This window comes from Lissotriton vulgaris, chromosome 2_2, assembly GCF_964263255.1.
Source record: "Lissotriton vulgaris chromosome 2_2, aLisVul1.2, whole genome shotgun sequence".
In the NCBI taxonomy this organism is placed as follows: domain Eukaryota; kingdom Metazoa; phylum Chordata; class Amphibia; order Caudata; family Salamandridae; genus Lissotriton; species Lissotriton vulgaris.
The window spans coordinates 299,474,533-299,492,756 of record NC_141688.1 but is presented as its reverse complement, the minus strand read 5'-3'; the positions used below and the strand labels follow the sequence as shown (position 1 = coordinate 299,492,756).

General features: G+C 41.5%; 1 protein-coding gene across 1 annotated transcript in view; it reads left to right on the top strand.

The window, feature by feature from the left end:
• The window catches only part of LOC147729344 (embryonic protein UVS.2-like), a 136,302-nt gene that overhangs the window by 28,493 nt on the left and 89,585 nt on the right, over window positions 1-18,224 (top strand). The window contains exons 4-5 of the mRNA XM_086959834.1: window positions 5,520-5,660; window positions 5,763-5,880. Coding sequence (XP_086815960.1) covers window positions 5,520-5,660; window positions 5,763-5,880 — 259 coding nt within the window. The remainder of the gene's footprint in view (window positions 1-5,519; window positions 5,661-5,762; window positions 5,881-18,224) is intronic.

The following is an 18,224-nucleotide window of genomic DNA, read 5'->3' as shown; positions in this document are numbered from 1 at the left end:
CCCTGTCGAAGACCCACTTTTGGCTGAAAGTTTAGCGAGATAGTTAGTAGTCAAAAGAAGTATGTCTCCTCCCATTCAGGACCACCCCTTGGTGTCCTGGATTAGGGCGAACCACTCCTTAAAAAATCCTCCATTTTGAATGGAGGGTTTGTAACCAATCAGATTAGGGGATTCCCCCTTCCCAAAGTGAGGGGACATACAAAGCGTGTAGTTGCCCTAAAGGTAAGTAGTGGTAAAAATCTTTATTGTTTGATTATTCAAAATCTTACAATATTGCCAATACAAAATACATATACTATACTGGATAGAACAGTAAAATAAAAAAAGCAGTTGCTCCATAAAAATCATTACAATTCCTTATACCTCTTAATTTTATAACGTCATCTCCCAATTTTGATTTAACTATCAATAAAAACCTTACAAAGGCATAATTATGTCATTAGAGTGGAGACACATTTTCAGTGCGCTCCTACAAGTCCTTATTCCTCGTATATTAAAAGGTAGTTTGAGTAGAGTTCTTCTTTCCTTATGAGTTCAGGACAAATACATAAAAGGTGAACAATATTCTCCTCACCATTTTTACACAATCTACATAATGTGCAACTCGGGTCTTAGATGACTAAGACCCGGGAGTATTTCAAATCTCGCTTTTAGAAGAACTATCTTATATTTTTCAGACCAGGGTGTTTCTAGATATTCTTGTACCTTCTTTTTCGTATATCCATTTATCACTGACCATGCATGCTTTCTTTTTACCAGCATATCTTTATCATTTACAAGCGATAGCTGGTTTGTTGTTCGATTGACTATCTTTTTAAAAGATGCCTTACTTATCATGTTATTCCAAATTGGCATTAACTCGAACTCTTCTATTGCTTCCTTGAGATAACTTTATATTATTATTTATTATTGCCATAATAACTGTGATATCTGATTATCATGGTCATTTTTAATCCGATCCCAGGTTTTGATAAAATGACCCTTTCTTGCATAGTATTGATTATTTAATCCGAATTCCAATCTAATTTGTGCAGGTGAAGCATTATTTGGGAGATAAAAAAGAGATTTATATGTTTTAGTAAGAGCATTATTTATTATTTTAGTATCCTTCCCCATAAGTGCTTCACTGCCATATTTAATGGTCAGAAGTAGTTTTGCCCCTACAATCTTCAAAAGAGGCTGATATGTGAGGTTACCAAGTGACTTCTGTAGAATCCCAAAGGCTGCCGTCAAGGCATTTGCTTTCCTTTGTATGTCTGTTTTTTGTGGATGATAGTTTCCCTTCTCATTGAATAGTACGCCCAAATATCTGTATGCTTCAACTTGTTCCAATTCGGTGTTCTCCATACACCATTTGTATTTATGTCTCAAATTTATGTTCTCAGTTACCACCATGATTTTTGTTTTGGTTTTGTTTATCAGCATTCCATTTTCTTTTGCGTATATGGTTATTCGATTAATTAGCCGCTGTAATCCAACTTTGGTATGGCTTAGAAGGATAGTATCATCTGCATACAGTAAATTAGATATCTAATTTCGGTGGATGTGAATTTATTTCATACAGATTTCCTGTTAAGTCTGCCAAAAAAAATTTAAAAAGAAGGGGGGGGCAATACACATCCCTGTTTTAGTCCTTCAGTTGCTGGGATTTCTTTTGAAAATGTTTGGCCATCCCCCATCCTCACTCTAATCCAAGTTGTACTATAGAGTAATTAAATCAGTTTTAGCAGTTCTGTTGGAATATTTTTTTGCTGGAGCTTTTTCCATAGGAGATTGCTTTGGACGCCATCAAAGGCAGATTTAAAATCTACAAAACATAAATACAATGGCCTTTTAGCTCTGAATGACTTCTCAATTAGTAGAGATAATACTAAGATGGTTGTCGTTGTTCCCAACCCTTTAATAAAACCAGTCTTATTTAGTGGCAGTATCTTGTTTTCTGCAGCCCATTCATTTAAATTCATAAGCAATATCCCGGCAAAAAGCTTAGCATCTGTGTCCTGTAAAGTGATAAGCCTATAATTTTCCGGAAGCGCCCAGTTTCCTTTTTTGAAGATTGGCAAGATTAATGACCCTCGCCATGACTCAGGAATAGCACCTCTCTGTATAATTTCCTTAAATACCTTTATAAGATATCCTGACCATAATTCCGGATTTTCTTTGTAGAGAGCAAAGGGAATACCATTTGGTCCTGGTGCACCATCTTTTTGCTTCTTAATTAATTTTGTTAATTGGGCTTTTGGTATTTCCATTTGAACTTCAATCTCATAATCTGGTCCCTTTGAGAATTGTATCTCCGTTTTTGTTATTATTGCTCCATTCCGATTTAGATGTTTTTCGAGGAATGTGATTCATTCTTGCTCAGTTAAAGTTGATGATATAACCAGTTTATTTGGTTGTACTAGACCAATTATAATTTTCCAGAACTCTCTTGCATTTGATTGTTTACTAGCATGGAATAATTTAGCCCACAATATTTGTTTTGCTTTTTTTTTTTCATTCCAAATTAACTTCTTCAAATTCTGATTCCAAGATTGTAATTTGCCCAAAGGTAAGTAGCTCATTGGATACCTTCCATTAACTGCCAGTGCTAGTAATGCCCCTAAATTCAGTATTTAGGTTCACCCCTGAATCTTGAGCCTAAGATATCTGTGACCTAAGAAGAAGGACAAAGAAGAAGATTTTGTGCAGTCAAATCTGAAGACGACTACTGATTTGGTCCCAGCCCTACCGGCCTGTGTACCGCTTTAAAAATTTCCATAGAAGACGACCCCTGTCCTGCAGCTAGCGATTTGCAGAGAACCGAGGAGATTGCCTGCTATTCAACTAAGACCAGATCTCGCAAGGACAGCTGCCCTGTCCACAAGAAAACAACTAAAAGGCCTCTGGATGCCGTGTGAACAATGAGTCCTATACACACAGCACCCGACGCCCACGGCCCGAGTCTAAGTGGCTCACCTGCCCAGTAAAGTCTCCCCAGCGATCCTGATCTCGACTCTATTGGCGGCTGTACTCTCATGGACTCCACCAAGACGCCTGCATCCTCATCACAAAGGGTCCTCCTGACTGCGACGGCTCAGTTAAAGAACACCTGACACCTAAAGGAATCCCTGTATCCTCAACCCCCGACCACTAGGAGCAAAACCGATGGTGCCCAGGCATCCATGGAGATCTCAACTTACCTGCCCAGCTGTTGGTCACATTCATCCAGGCATCTGGTCCGAGTCTCTATGTTCCACCTGAATTCCCATTATCTTGCCATGTGCACCCCTGTGGCACTGGTGGTGTATGGTAGGTGCTGCCTTGTGCCCCCCACCCCTGTGCTTGAGGTAACCCCTGGGTCCGTTCACTGAAACCACCTGTACTTATCTGCAATTAGCACCTCTTGTGGGTGCCTCCAGTCTCTATTTACTAATATTGGGCCCAGTGAACTCTGTACCTGGCCGCCCCAGTGCCGCTGGTGATGCAGTACCTACCTCGATCTGACCTTGCTCAGTGCTGGCCTAAACCTCCAAAGACTGGAAGAGAAAGTTGAGTACTTACCTATAAATGTGCATAATTGTTTTCCTTCCATAGGATTACTTTGCGTTTCTTCCACACTTAATGTCCATCTATTGTTGCAATTGCTAAGTTCTATTACTGCTGATTTGACATCACAAAATTGCAAACGCAATTTACTGTACATAAAAAGTATTGCTATTTTAGAACTGCCATTTACCAGCAACTGAGGTCTTTATTTTTTCTACGAATAAAAGTGACAAAGTATATTTTATTATACAAAAGAATTGGTATTGGATTTATTCATTCAGAGTGTGTAATTATTTCTTGCCTGAGTGAGTATAACAAATGCTTAATACAGCCCCCTGATAAGCCTAACTGCTCAACCACACTACCACGAAAGAGACTAATGAATTATCTACTTTAACCTCTGTAAAGCCTCTGGGGATCCATTGGAATCTCTGCACACTGTACCGTTCTTTGGAATAGTATATAGAGAGCTAAGGTCCTACACTGGGCACTAGACTTTGTTATGTGATAGTCAACTGTGGCACTAAACCGATACATCCTCAAGATCACCAAAGAGAACCAAGGTAAGAGAAAACATTAGGGCCTCTGGGCGCTACACTTTGTTACAAGATAGTCAGCTGTGCTGCTAGACGTGGCCCTTTCTGCAGGGCCGACCCTGATTTTTGACTTCCTCTGCTGTACTTTTCTGAACTCGTTTTTGTTGGCTTTTAGGATTCTGTTTACTTTTTCCCTGCTGACCAGTGGTAAAGTGCTACTGCTCCCTCCCGAAAACAGGATAATAATGGCCTACACCTAATTGGCACGTTTAATTTACTTATAAGTCCCTAGTATCTGGTGCTACATGTTCCCAGGGCATGTACATTAAACTCTACTGAGGGGCAGCAGCACTCCTTGCGGTACCCACTAAAGTACACTTTTAGGAATGTCCCAGGCCTGTCACTTCAGCCTGCAGTGTAGATCGAAGCAGCCATTTACACATGGTCACAATACATAATCATTGGCTCATATTTTACAAACGTAGTATATCTGGGAACAGATGCCATCCATTTAAAAACATATAGAGGAGTGGAATAACAAACTTAAAAAGAAATGCATTCTGGGACATAAAGTCCTCCCCAAACACATTTCAAAGTCATAGCATAGAAACATCTGGTAACAACATACAGATATGCATCATGTCATCATCACAGAACTACTACTATTAATCAAAGCAAATCATTGACTCACACGGGTACATATTTTGAAGGATTGTGTTAATACAACTATATCAGTGAAAATCAAACTAACCTTTGTGTGGTACAAATTGTGTAAATCGATCCTGCTCTTTGGTCTAGTTGAAATAATAAATATTCAAAGAAGTCTATACATTGGTTCAGACTTGTATGTAACACAGATAACGACATGTACAATCATAATTTAGATTTGCTGACTTAATCAACACAAATATGTGGACGAAGAATTACACAGAATCTAGGGTGGTGACAGGGTGAAATGGCTGCCTTTGACAATATATGTCATTGCTGGTGTTTGCTGAAAGAAGTCATAAAGCGCTTAGAAGACATACAGCCATTGCAATTGTTAACTTGATTTTTCGGTCTTAATATGCTCAATGTCATTATGGCAATACAGTAAAATGCTTTTAGTGGTGCCATATGATATGATAAGAGGGCAACAGAATAGGGATGTATGGCACAGGAAACCATCTCCATTAAATATTATCAGCTGCAATCACTCACTGTCCATACCTGTGTGCTGAGGCCTTTTCAGTCATTAGGGTAATTTGTTTTCTTAAGTAGGTGCTTATGCTAAGGTTTGTTGTTTGACCCGAAATTACTGCTTCTTCCAGCATCATGACAGGTTCTTGCATTTTTTATTTTTTACTTGAAATTGTTCTTTAGGCTTAAAATCAGCTTCCTTCTCTTCTGTGTGCACGTGTTCCTTCTAGTGTTATGACAGACACTGACTTCTATCACTCTGTTTCACTATTGTAGGCAGCTCACAGCTGGTCCACGAGGGAGACATTGCCGTCCAACCAGGCCGCAGTGCCAGGGTATGTCCAAACAACAGCTGCTTCTGGCCTAAATCCAGGGATGGGACCGTCCCTGTGCCCTACACCCTCAGTCCCACTTACAGTGAGTTCACTTTTACACCAATGCTCAACATTGTCTTTCATAGGTACCTTTCCAGTTTGCTTGAACATGTGTCATCCTCTCCTTTCCTCTGTTGTCTTTCAGGTGCCGAAGATGTAGCTGCCATCAAAGATGCAATGAGTGAGTTTGCAACAGTGACCTGTATCCGCTTTGTGCCCCGCACTGCGGAACCAGATTACCTCCAGATCGTGCCTCAGGATGGGTAAGAGCATAGGACAGTGAAGTAATCACCAAAAATGCAATTAAACAGAAACTTGTACTTTAATGACTGTTAGCCTCAGCAACTTCCAGGAAACTGATAATTCATAACAGATGATGAGTGTTCAAACATCAACATTCTATTGCTATAGATATAAAGAATGACATAGTGAGAACATGTAGGAAGCAGATAACAATAGTGAAGAAAAGGAGGAAGATTACTACAACATCTCCCTTCCTCTCTTGATATTGACATTAAAATAAGAAAATAAATGAGAATAAAAATTAACCAAAATATGATAATGAGATAAAATACAAAAAGAAATTCTAAACTTATATACATAATCCAAAAAATAATTAAAACAAATACACATATACTAATAACATTGATAATGTATTTAACACTTCACATATCAAATATCCATTCGTTCAGGTGAAACACGAATCCTACTACTCCTTCGAGGAGGAACATATTTCAACCTTGGATCATTGTTTAAATTTCCCTTGGAAGTGGAAGTGACATCTTTTTCATTAGCAATGTCAAGACCCAATTGAGACACAACTTTCTCTGGAATCTAATAAATTCTTGAGAGATTCCATACATTTTTCCCATTGACTCTTACAGCACACCGAGCAAGAGCATCAACTCTTACTGGAGAACCAAACTTGGATAGACCTTTAGGTACATTATGATATGACTCGATTTTGACCCAATCGCCTACTCTAATCTTAAAATTGAATTGTTTAGAGTTATCTACATTGGACTGATGTGAACCTTCTTCCATGTCAACCAATTCTAGACTGACTATGAGAATCACAGCTCATAGATGAATTCCACATGTTCATAAGAGAACCCCTTTTTTTCATCCATGCTGGACAAAGATGAAATGAAGCTGCTCTAGCTCTTAGTGATTTAAACAGACTCATACCAGTGATAGAATTTGGTGTTGTACGATGTGCCCACAACAAGCTCTGAACCGCTTCTTTAATATCAATTTTTTGAAGGTACAGCCTACTGGATACATTCCACTAAAATGCGGTTTGTCCTCTCAATGAAACCATTTGCCTGTGGGTGATAAAGAGCCACTCGTTTGTGGGTAATGCCCGATTGACATAAGAAATCATACATTTCTCTTGAAGTAAATTGTACTCTATTGTCTGGAACAATTTCTTTAGGGAACCCTTCTCTTGCAAATAAACTTTGAAAAAACTTTATAACTTCCAATGAATTAGGATCAGACATGAAATGAACCTCCCACTGTTTGCTAAAATAGTCAGCTACTACTAGAGCAAATTTGTACTTACTTGGCAAAATGTTAAGTGGTCCTACGAAGCCCACTGCCAATGTTAACCAAGGACCATCAGGTAAAATAACATTTTGAATAGGAGGAAAAACTATCTTTACTACCTTGTCACTTGAATTACATGTTAAGCAATCTTCCACCACAGCATAAATTTGATGATCCATAAAGGGCCACCAATAATAACTGCAAATTCTTTTTTTAGTATTTGTTTGTCCACGATGACTCTCATGCCCAAAATCAATAATACGATGTCTCAATGACTCAGGTGGAACAAACTTATCACCTCTCATAATCATTCCACCCTCCTCTAATGTGAGTTCATCAGCAATTTTTGAAAAAGGATGAAAATGGTTCTCAAGATGTTTTTCTTTAGGCCAACCTGAAACAATAACATTTTTTACATCTTTGAGGATTGAATCAGATTCCATGGACAAAAACCATTCTTGTTCATTAAAACAGCCCACAGAGCAAGCATCTACTACAGCAATTAAACATTCTTCATCAATGTTTTGTTCTAAATCATGTGAAGACAACGGAAGAGGAAATCTAGATAAAAAATCTGCACGTGTATTTTTTCCCCCTGGTATATGTGCAACATGAAAATTGTATTGTAACAACTTAGAAATGAGTCTGGCAATCCTTGGAGTATGGTCTTTCACAACTTTACCTTGAAGAATCGGAACTAGTGGTTTATGATCCATAAGGAGATTAAAACCTCTCCCCCACAAGAAACATTTGAACCTCTCAATTGCCCAACAACATGCTAACAGCTCACGCTCAATTACAGAATACTTTTTTTCACTTGGTCTTAAAGCACGTAATGCAATCCCCACTGTAAATTCTTTCCCATTTTTATTCTGAGAAATCTTACCCCCCAGACCATAAAGACTGGCATCAACTGACAATGTACATTTTAAATTGGGATCAAAAGATGTGAGAATTTGACAAGACCCCAACTCTTTATTTAAACTAGTAAATTAATTTTGACAAATATTATCCCATTTAAAAATAGCTCTTTTCTTAAGCAGATCTCTCATATGTACAGTTTGCATTAAAAGATTTGAGATGAACTTTGAATAAAATTCACATATTCTCAAAAATGTCTTTTGATGAAGGACTGGGAGCCTCAACAATAGCTTGAATAAGGCCCTCCTTAGGTACAATTCCTTCACCTGAGATGTGATGTCCTAAATATTCAATGGACCGTACCCCAAAAATACATTTGAGTTTATTCGCCACAATACCATTAGACGCTAGTCTGTCCAAAACACAATGAAGATTTTTGTCATGTGACTCTTTACAATCGCCCGCAACTAGAATATCATCCTTGACAACCGTGTCAGCGACACCTTTCAACACCTTTTCCATTATACGTTGGAATACAGACGCCGCGGAGGCTAGCCCAAACGGCATCCTCTTGAATTGAAATGTACCTATGGGTGAAATAAATGCTGTAACATGTTTACATGTTTACATGTAGAATCTAATTCAACTTGATGATAAGCTGATGCAAAGTCGATCTTTGAAAAGTACTTGACACCAGAAAACTTAGACAAAATATCATCAATGCGAGGAAGAGGATGAGAATCAACCAAAATTTCACTGTTGACACTGCGTAAGTTAATACAGATCCTAAGACTTCCATTTTTTTTCCATCTCACAATCAAGGGAGACAACCAAAGAGATGACTCAATCTGTTCAATTACACCTGATTCACACATTTTCCTTTGTTCATCTGACAGATCATCTCTAACACTAAATGGCACATTGCGAAACGTATGCTCAATTGGAGTAGCACCTTCTTTCCCCTTAATAAAGTAATTAAGTAATACATCCTAAATCATCACTAAACACCTTAGGAAATTTGTGAAACCAAGATGTAGGAATCTCCTCAACACTGTGTTTCTCCATAATAGAAACTTTTCCTTTAGTGCCTGGTCTAAGTGTCATGCCAAATAATACTTGATGATATCATCCTAAAATATTAAGACCTTTTTTAGCCACATATACTTTGCCCTTGATGTGTTTATTCTTAAATACCAGAGATGTTTAAAAAAAACAGATAATTAAATTTTCCTTCCCTCATAAGACACTGGACTCCTATTGGATGGGCTAAGTCATACGCGCTCCAGAATCAGCCAATTGATTTAAAGGTTTATTGTCCACTATAATCTCCACCACTGTATCAACACAATCTTCAGAATCTTCTTTAACAACAACCACCAGATCAGATAACGAGCTAACAACCTCGCATTCACCCTCAAATGATTTTTCCTATTCATCATAGACAGCATTTACACTTCCTTTGTAATTATATACTTTTGCAAAATGTCCCTGATTGCCACACTTGTGGCATGACGCATTCTTAGCTGGACAAATTTAGGAATTAGGAAAATGAGCAGCAAACCCACATTTACTACACACGTTTCTTGAAACAAAACTCTTTCTTTCATGCTTATTAGAAACATATTTTGAACCTTTTGATTCATTAAATGGCTTACACGATGGAGCTTGAACCTTTACATTTTACTTTTCAACATCTTCCACAGCCCCAACCAAGTTATTATCTGGTTTTAACACTTTTTTAGACTTTTGAGACAATTCAATACTCTTAACAATAGAAATTGTCTCTTCTAACGCTGGAGTAAGTAACTTCTCCTGCACTTTCCCATCATTAGTATGGACGACAATCTGGTCATGAATGAGTTGTGCTGTAAAATGTTGAAACTCACATTCAGACGCAAGTATTCGAAGTGCTGCAACATAAGCAACTACACTCTCATCCTTTTCTTGTTCTCTAGTAAGGAACTTATGTCTTGGAACTACTAAACTGCTTCTACATCGAATTGTTTATGTAACATTTTAATAGCGTGTTGATATTCATCTAATTCATCCTCGCCCTCACCTACTTCAAATGGAGGAAGATGTTCTAACACTGCTTGTCCCTCACGACCTAAAATGTGTTCTAAAATAAACCGTTTCCACTGAGCACTAAACCTACTCCCTCCTATTGCCCCTAAATATTTTTCAAAAGCCCTGTACCAAACTTTCCACCTAACAGGTGGATCACCTGGAAGCTGCAAAAATGGTGGAGGAGTTTGTACATTCTGCATTTTAACTGTATGTTAAAAATGAGTATTAAATGAAAATGAAGACAATAGCACTATAGAAAACAATTAAATAAGAACAAAATATCACAGTGCAGTGCATTCTTATAACCTATAAAACATATGAGTCATAGTCCGTTAATAATTAATTACAATGACCAATTATATCACATCTAGATTTAAAAAAAGTTATTTTCCCAAAGTCAACAAAAATGGTTCTTCAAAATTAAAATTTGAACGTTGAATAATATGATGTTGAAGCTGAAGATTCAATATGTGCAGTTTAATATTACTCAATACTTTAAACTGTGTACCTTTACAGCTCGAATGTAAAATAGCCGAAACTTAAATGATGAACCGTATTTAGTTTAAAACAATCATCCGACAGGAATGTTGACTTGCTGGTTGTAAATACATAAGCACAAACTATGTAAATATATAACAGTGAACCAAATGTTTGGCTGAACTCAATAACGCTCGCTCACCCAGCTGACTGTAGTCAATAATGTTCGCTCACGCCGCAATCCAGACATTAATCTCTTTAGGAGAAAGACGTCTTCGCAAACAGGATAGACACGCAAATGCCGTAATAACTATGGCAATTTCCAGCGTATGTTTACAGCGGAGAAAGACGTCTTCACGCTTCCCATGCAATCAACAGGCATTCCTGGCTCACGTAACCATAGAATTCCTCACACTGAGAATGGAGGCAGCAACAAACGTGGTACGCAATGGTCAGATTCTATCATGACACGTAGTAGAAGTGACGACATGCAGAATCACCAACACCGCAGAGAGTTCTATTGCGTCATCCTTTACTCACCAGATCCGGAGCAGCCAAGTTCATCCAACAACAGTAACTGACACCAGGAGGAATCACACACTAGTCATGGACGACAGCCAATCGATCGGGGTAAGTCACATACGATGACATTGAATTAAATGAGTCATAAGAGGGATACTGACACAATCCACAATACACTTACTTGAGATTGATAGTCTCTCAGTGCTCAGTTCATATTTTCTTGTACAGATGAGGTGAAACAAATTCTTTCAAAAATAAATCCAGAATGATGACCAATAAAAGTAAATATGCTGAGTTGCCAACGCATCTTCAGTAATATGCTGAGATCCAAGATCCCATCAGCATTAAAACAGACTAGTGCCAACGAATAACAGACACAATTTAGAATTCCAACCTTCTTGAAGTTCAATGACACATAAGAAGCAGCAACACACGTGGGAAGATGGGCTAACAGTCAGTCTTCGTTGCCAATTTGAAGTAATCACCAAAAATGCAATTAAACAGAGACTTGCATTTTAATGACAGTTATCCTCAGCATCTTCCAGGAAACTGACAAATCATAACAGATGATGAGTGTTCAAACATCAACAATCTATTGCTATAGAGATAAAGAATGACATAGTGAGAACAAGAGAGAAGAAAAGGAAGAAGATTACTACAGACACCCTAAGGACTGACCCCACATTCAGCATCACACCATGTTCCAGCTCCATCAGCCACCTAAAATCCAATAGAGCCATCTTGCAATCTGGGAGTAATTTTCAATTTTAAAACTCATATCCACTTGCTATTGTATGTTAAAATTACTCCAGAAGATTGCCCCCTTTTGCCTTTTAACTCTCAGAAGAATTTGGTGTAGTTCTTGACGATAAGTAGACTAGATTGTTGTAACTCAGTCTGTACTGGTCTTTCTGCACTTCTGATCTACAAATTACACCTTGAACAAAACACAGCATCACATTGATTCACAATGCACCCATATGGGATTATATATTCATTTCATTTCCAATCTTTATTTCGATCTAGCAATCATTAAAGATATGCAGACAGTAAAATTGTAAAAAAAAAACATATAGAATACACTATTACACATTAGTCAATTCATCATCACATTGAGATACAAGGATTAATGATAAAACTAAATTGTTTAAAAAGTAAGTTATGCTTTCAAGAGACGGTTGCGAGTAAACCACATGGCTGTAAGGTACTTTGCCACTGCGAACACAATAGGGGGAGACACTTCAGTTTTTAAGATTCTGTACGCAGGAAGGAACTGTCTGAATCCCAGATTTTTTAAAAGGGGAATTAGCCAATTTCTCTTAATTCTTTTGTAGGCTTTGCAAAAGAAGACCACATGTAGATCATTTTCTTTAGGATGCGCACATGCCGGGCAGTGCTCAGTAGTCGGGAGGAAGACCATGAGCTAGTGAATGATCTAAGGGGGAGTGTGCCATATCTCCTTTGCAAAAATAACTTTCTGGTCAGCACAGGGGTTATACCATCCAGAACACATTCCACTTGGTAAAGGTCTTTGCTTTGGATAAATGAGTTTGTTAGAGATCCCTCACGCGCTGTTCTCAGAGTGTTAGCCAGCTTTTGATCATAGTAAGCCTTTGACAACGCTTTGCGAGAAATCCTGGCGCTTGCGTTAGCCTGGTCGGTCCAAAGTTCTAATAAGTTCAGGCTCGCACATGAACTTTTTATATATCCAAACCATGGGATGTTGGAGGCTTTCGGTAGAGTTAAAAACTCCTGGAGCTCCATTCTGTAGTTGGTAAGATCTTGACTGCTCCATAAACGTCGCCAAAAAGTTAGTGGTTTTAAACCCATTTCGTCTGCAATTGGCCTAATACCCAGATCCATTCTCAATGGGATTAGCGGTGTACTTGGTGGAAGTCCACCAACTGCCTGATTAATTTATTTTCTGTATTTGTTAAGTTTTTAGCAGAGGTATGGCCCCACAGCTCAGCCCCATAGATAACTGCCCCCCTTGCCTGGGATTTGCAGATCTGGGTAACAGGGCCAAGTGGGCGATAAGGTGATGTGTTAGCCATCTTAGAGATTCCCCCCGTTATCTGGACCAATTTCATGTTTGCCCTAACCTGTTGTGTGCCCCAGGTCATGTGCTCAGTAAGGGTTACTCCCAGGTACTCAAATGTAGCTACCCTCTCTAGCCGCGCTGAACCTAGGGAGGGATTGGGACGTGATGATGGGGTGGGGTGTAAGATCATATATTTTGTTTTAGTAACATTAATCTCAAGACCCATCCCCATACAAAATTCCAAAAACCCATCCAGTACACGTTGTATTCCCATAGGGGATTTCGACAACAGCAGGGTGTCATCCGCAAACATAATTGCGGGCATCCTGCTGCCGTTCAGTTTGGGGGCGTCAATATCATTAATCCCGGTCAGATGGGCGATTACCCCGTTCACAAAGAGGCAGAACAGGGTTGGTGCGAGCACACAGCCCTGTCTCACCCCTCTGTCAAGGGGGAATCTTTCAGTTAGATTACCATTTTTACCACATCTGACACGGGCAAAGTTATTCCGATGCAGTTTCATCAGAATAGCAAGAATATCCAATGGAACACCTAAGTCTGCCAGGACATTCCATAACCTGGATCTTGGCACCAAATCGAAGGCGGCTCACAAGTCCACAAAAGCTGTGTACAAGCTGCCGCCCTCGATTAGCGCAGATCTCCAATAAATAAGATTCAGGCGGAATATCTGATCGATTGTGGACACCCCCCTCCTAAATCCCGCCTGGTAAGGGCTCAGAATAGTAGTTTCCTCAAGCCAATTCTGAAGATGATCCAGGATGAGCCTACCAAAAAGTTTTTGGGAGACGTCTATTAGGCTGATGGGCCTGTAGTTGGCTGGGAGCAGAGGCGAGCCCTTCCTAAATATCGGAACTACCTCTGCCCCCAGCCAAGTACTGGGAACCTCCATGCCTTTTAAGATGGCATTAAATATTGTCAGCAGGTATGGGGCCCAGACGTCAGGCTCTTGTTTAAAAAGGACGCCAGGGAGACCATCCAACCCTGGACCCTTACCTGACGATAAACGTGCAATAGCCACTCGTACTTCTTCTTCAGTAAAGGGGAAGCCCTCGGGGTAAGTAATGGTTTCAGGGGAAGTATAGCATTTGATTGCAGTTTCCTCTGTGTAGAGGGACTGGAAATGTTCTTTCCATACCCCAGGTGCAATATTTGGTTCTATTGCCGATACTAGATACTCAGATCCAGTATTGACAATTCTCCAAAACTTGTGGTAGTCCCTAGTCGCCAGCGCATTTGACAGGTTTTCCCATTTGTCTTGGTCCCAGTCCATCTTGGCCTGCGTGATCAATGTCTTGTACTCCCTCCTTTTTGCCTGTATCTCCTGCCTTCCTTTGCCCTTCTTAATACTAGTCAAGAGATCCCCCTTCGCCTTGCGGCACATGGCGTTGTACCAGGTGTTGCGATGAAGTCTACCACCTTTAGTATTTCCCATGGTAAAAAGATCTGTAGCCAGAGACTTGATAAGTTCCAAATGTGCCAAGCCTAGTGATTTGCGAGTTTCCGGTATTCTAAGGTCCTCGCTTAAAACGCACACCTTTTCCAATATTGGAATAAGTCTAGCGTAAAGTTTGGGAATATACTCTCTGCCAGACACTAATTTTTCCCACCTTATTCTTTTTCTATTGTTTTCAAGTGAAAGCCCTACATTTGTCGCTCTCGTGGATTGGTCCGAGCCCTCCTTGCCGGGGAGGGCATAGACCAACTCAAGGGCATTATGGTCACTGTCCGTTCTATCTATTACTTTAAAATCAATAATATGCTGCCACGAAGAAAGTTGTACTAAAACATAATCCAATCTAGACTCCTGCCAGGCCTATTAAAAGTATAATTACTGGGGATATCAGATTTGGTACGCCCGTTGCACGCTCTAAGACCATATTTGAGAGTCAGAGCGGTAATCTGTAAGGCAAGGGGTGTCCATGCTCTATTCGGCAGAGCCACAGTGGGAGGTACTGACCACCTTGCGTCCTCTTCAAGGGAGGACCCGTCCAAGAGGCCTGCTAGGGGCGCAAAGTGAGAATGTAGGTCCCCACCTACCACGTATGCAGTCCCCTTAGGAATTTCATTCAAGAAGTTTGACAGTTCCTCGATGGCGGGTGATTCTCGTCCTATATTTACGGGCCTCGAATATACATTTATTACAGCCAATCTAAGGGAGTTTGGCCATTCTAATAATACTGCTAGTATGTCTTCTGAATGGAGGGGAAGGCGGGTGGCTTGACAACCCAAATGGGTAGCCACCAAAGTTACAAGGCCTCCTGAAGGGCGACCCTTTCCCCCACATTTCGCTGGGATGGAAAATACTGCGAAACCCTGGCAAGAGTACTCGTCCCATGCCCAGGTTTCTTGCAGTAGGCATATGTCTTTTGAATTGATAAAAGCAATCCATTCCTGTAGTTCAACCTTGTTGCCCAGGCCAGCCACATTCCATGATATTAATTTCAGGAGCGGGGAACCTGGGATAAGAGCAGTAGTGGTTGGGGGATCAATATCAATTCGGCTGCCCTGGGACATTATTTTTGTGCCCAAGTCTCCCTGTGCTTCACCTAGTGACATTTCAATGGGCAAAGGCTGGTCAAGATTTGCAGGCTTGTCTCCCGAGCTATACACTATGGCTTCGGAGTGCCCAAACTCTGTCATCGAAACAGTGGTGGGTCTAGGGGATATGATGTCTGGTTCCTTATCCTCCCATGAGTAAGAATAGTGGTTACTATCACCACCCATATACTGTCAATCCACCATATCTAAGCAAGAGTAACTGTTTGATAAGGGGAACAATGTGGGGTGGTGGGCTCTAGGGCGGCGACAATCGCCTCTCTCTCTGCCTCTCCAGTCACCCCCCATCCCATAACAAGTTTCCCATCCCTCCTCCCCTTGATTCGATGTAGAATATGATCGGTAGTTAGTTCTTGGATGGTTCAAATCTCCTCTCGCTCTTGGATCCCACCTACCCACCATCTCCTGTAAGCCATCCCATCTCTGTTCCTCCCATTCATGTGTCAGTGGTGGGTAGAAGAAAGAGAGGGGTAAGGGCTGGATGTTACTCTCTTGGTCATCAGGAGACCAGCCACAGATGTGGGAAACAGTCCTCAGTTCTCTGAAACTAATCAGGACACAGTCTCCATTAATGGATTTCCTGTAGTTACCCACCCATGGGACCCTTCTTACCATCAAGACCTCGCTCATAGCACCTTGTGGGAGTGGTCTATAAATGGATAGTCAACTTAAAACCTTATTCTATAAAGAGGTGGTAGATTCTTTAAAAGTTGCTTTTAACTCTGGGACCCCTGCTAGGATTACTGTATAGGGGCTTGCCTCCGGGGGCAGGTTAAGTACCCTTGCCTTATTAGCTTCAGCTGGTAGCTCATCAATTAGTGCTACTACTTCCTGGGGTTGATTGGCAACAGAAGGATTATCCTTTGATTATGTGGGCTTTGTTTGTGTCGGGAATGTGGTGGAGGTCGAGCTGAGGGCTCTTTAGAAATAGGTATGTTAGCACTGTCCTGCGTAGAAGTATTTTCGGTGGAAGTTGATTTTGGCTGTCGGGCCGGGGGCGCTACACTACTGGTCGCCTTGGCGATAACCAAGGTACCCTTTTTATTCTTAGCCTCGGCCCCCCCTTTTTCGATATTCCCATCAGCCTTGATATTTGCTTTCAGGCTATCGGCTAATTGCACCGTGGATTTTTCAATATTCACTAGCCTCGCTTCTATCTTGATTAGACGAGCTTCCAGTGGGCTCAATAGGGCCCTCAACGGAGTTCCTATGTCGGCCAGGGTGATGTCTTCCTCTTGCATCTCAGAGGGGTCCATGTTGACATGCTCTGTATTGACTACGTGTAATATCTCAATGGGTAAGTCCTCATGTCTATCAGTAGTCGAAGACCCCATTATACTTAAAACAGGACCTTCAGCCTCCTGGATAGTTGGATTTCTGAGTCTTTGTCTTCCTTCCCCCATTCCTTCGGGCCCCTTTTTTCTGTTTTTTCTGTTTTGGGATTGCTCCTTCTCTCGCGCCCTGTGACACGTTGCCATCTCCACCGGTGGTGTTACCCACGACAGAAGCGCATTCACGAGGAGTTGGTATGATAGGGTGGGCAGCGTGGACTTGGGTCGGTAGGAGATTTAACAAACGCAGGTCTCCAAGATCACTTGGGTCCTTTGTGCTAGTGTGCAAAGTGGAGTTGGTCAAGTCTAGATTCGGGGTCTTATCAATGTCACTGCTTCCCCCATTAGTGTACTGAGTATTAATATGCTCATGTCTTGAATCTGGGGTCTTAGCCTGTGCCAGGGGACCCATAGAAGATCTCCTCACCCAGTCTATTTCCTGCGACATGCGCCTCTCTAATATGGTGATCTCATCAATCAGTAATGACCCCGCTTTTACAAAGTAATTGTCCAGAGTACCTTTTACCGCTCCCGTTGTAGACAACGCGGTTTTGCTCCTTGTGGACATCCTCGAAGATAGACCAGGGGGTTGGCCCGGTCCCAGTCTCTTCCGTCCTCTAACGGCCTCAAACGGCCCGCCCTTTGCCCGGGCTTCACCCCGTGCTCCGTCCCGCGCGCGTCCCGCGTCGCGGAATCAGGTGAGTAGTTTTATACATCCAAGGCAGGAGGGTGTAGCCTCTGCGGGAAGAGGCTGCAGGTGTGTCCTGTCCCTGCTCGCAGTCCTGCAGCGGTGGAAACAGGAAGAGCGGCACGCCCGTGTAGCGGGAGCCGCGCCTGCCGAAATCCGAGGGTGAGTCTGAGCAGCAGTCAGCAATCCGCCCAGTGAAGCAGCAATGAGTGGCACCCGCGAAGCGGGTGATGCAAAAAGTTATGGTCAGCCTGGCAGGGGGGCGTAGCCGCTGTGGGAAGAGGCTGCATGTGTGTCCTGTCCCTGCCTCGCAGCCCCCCGCAGCGGTGGAAACAGGAAGAGCGGCACGCCCGTGTAGCGGGAGCCGTGCCTGCTGAAATCTGAGGGTGAGTCTAAGCAGCAGTCAGCAATCCGCCCAGTGAAGCAGCAATGAGTGGCACCCGTGAAGCAGGTGCCGCGAAAAGTTATGGTCAGCCAGGCAGGGGGGCGTAGCCG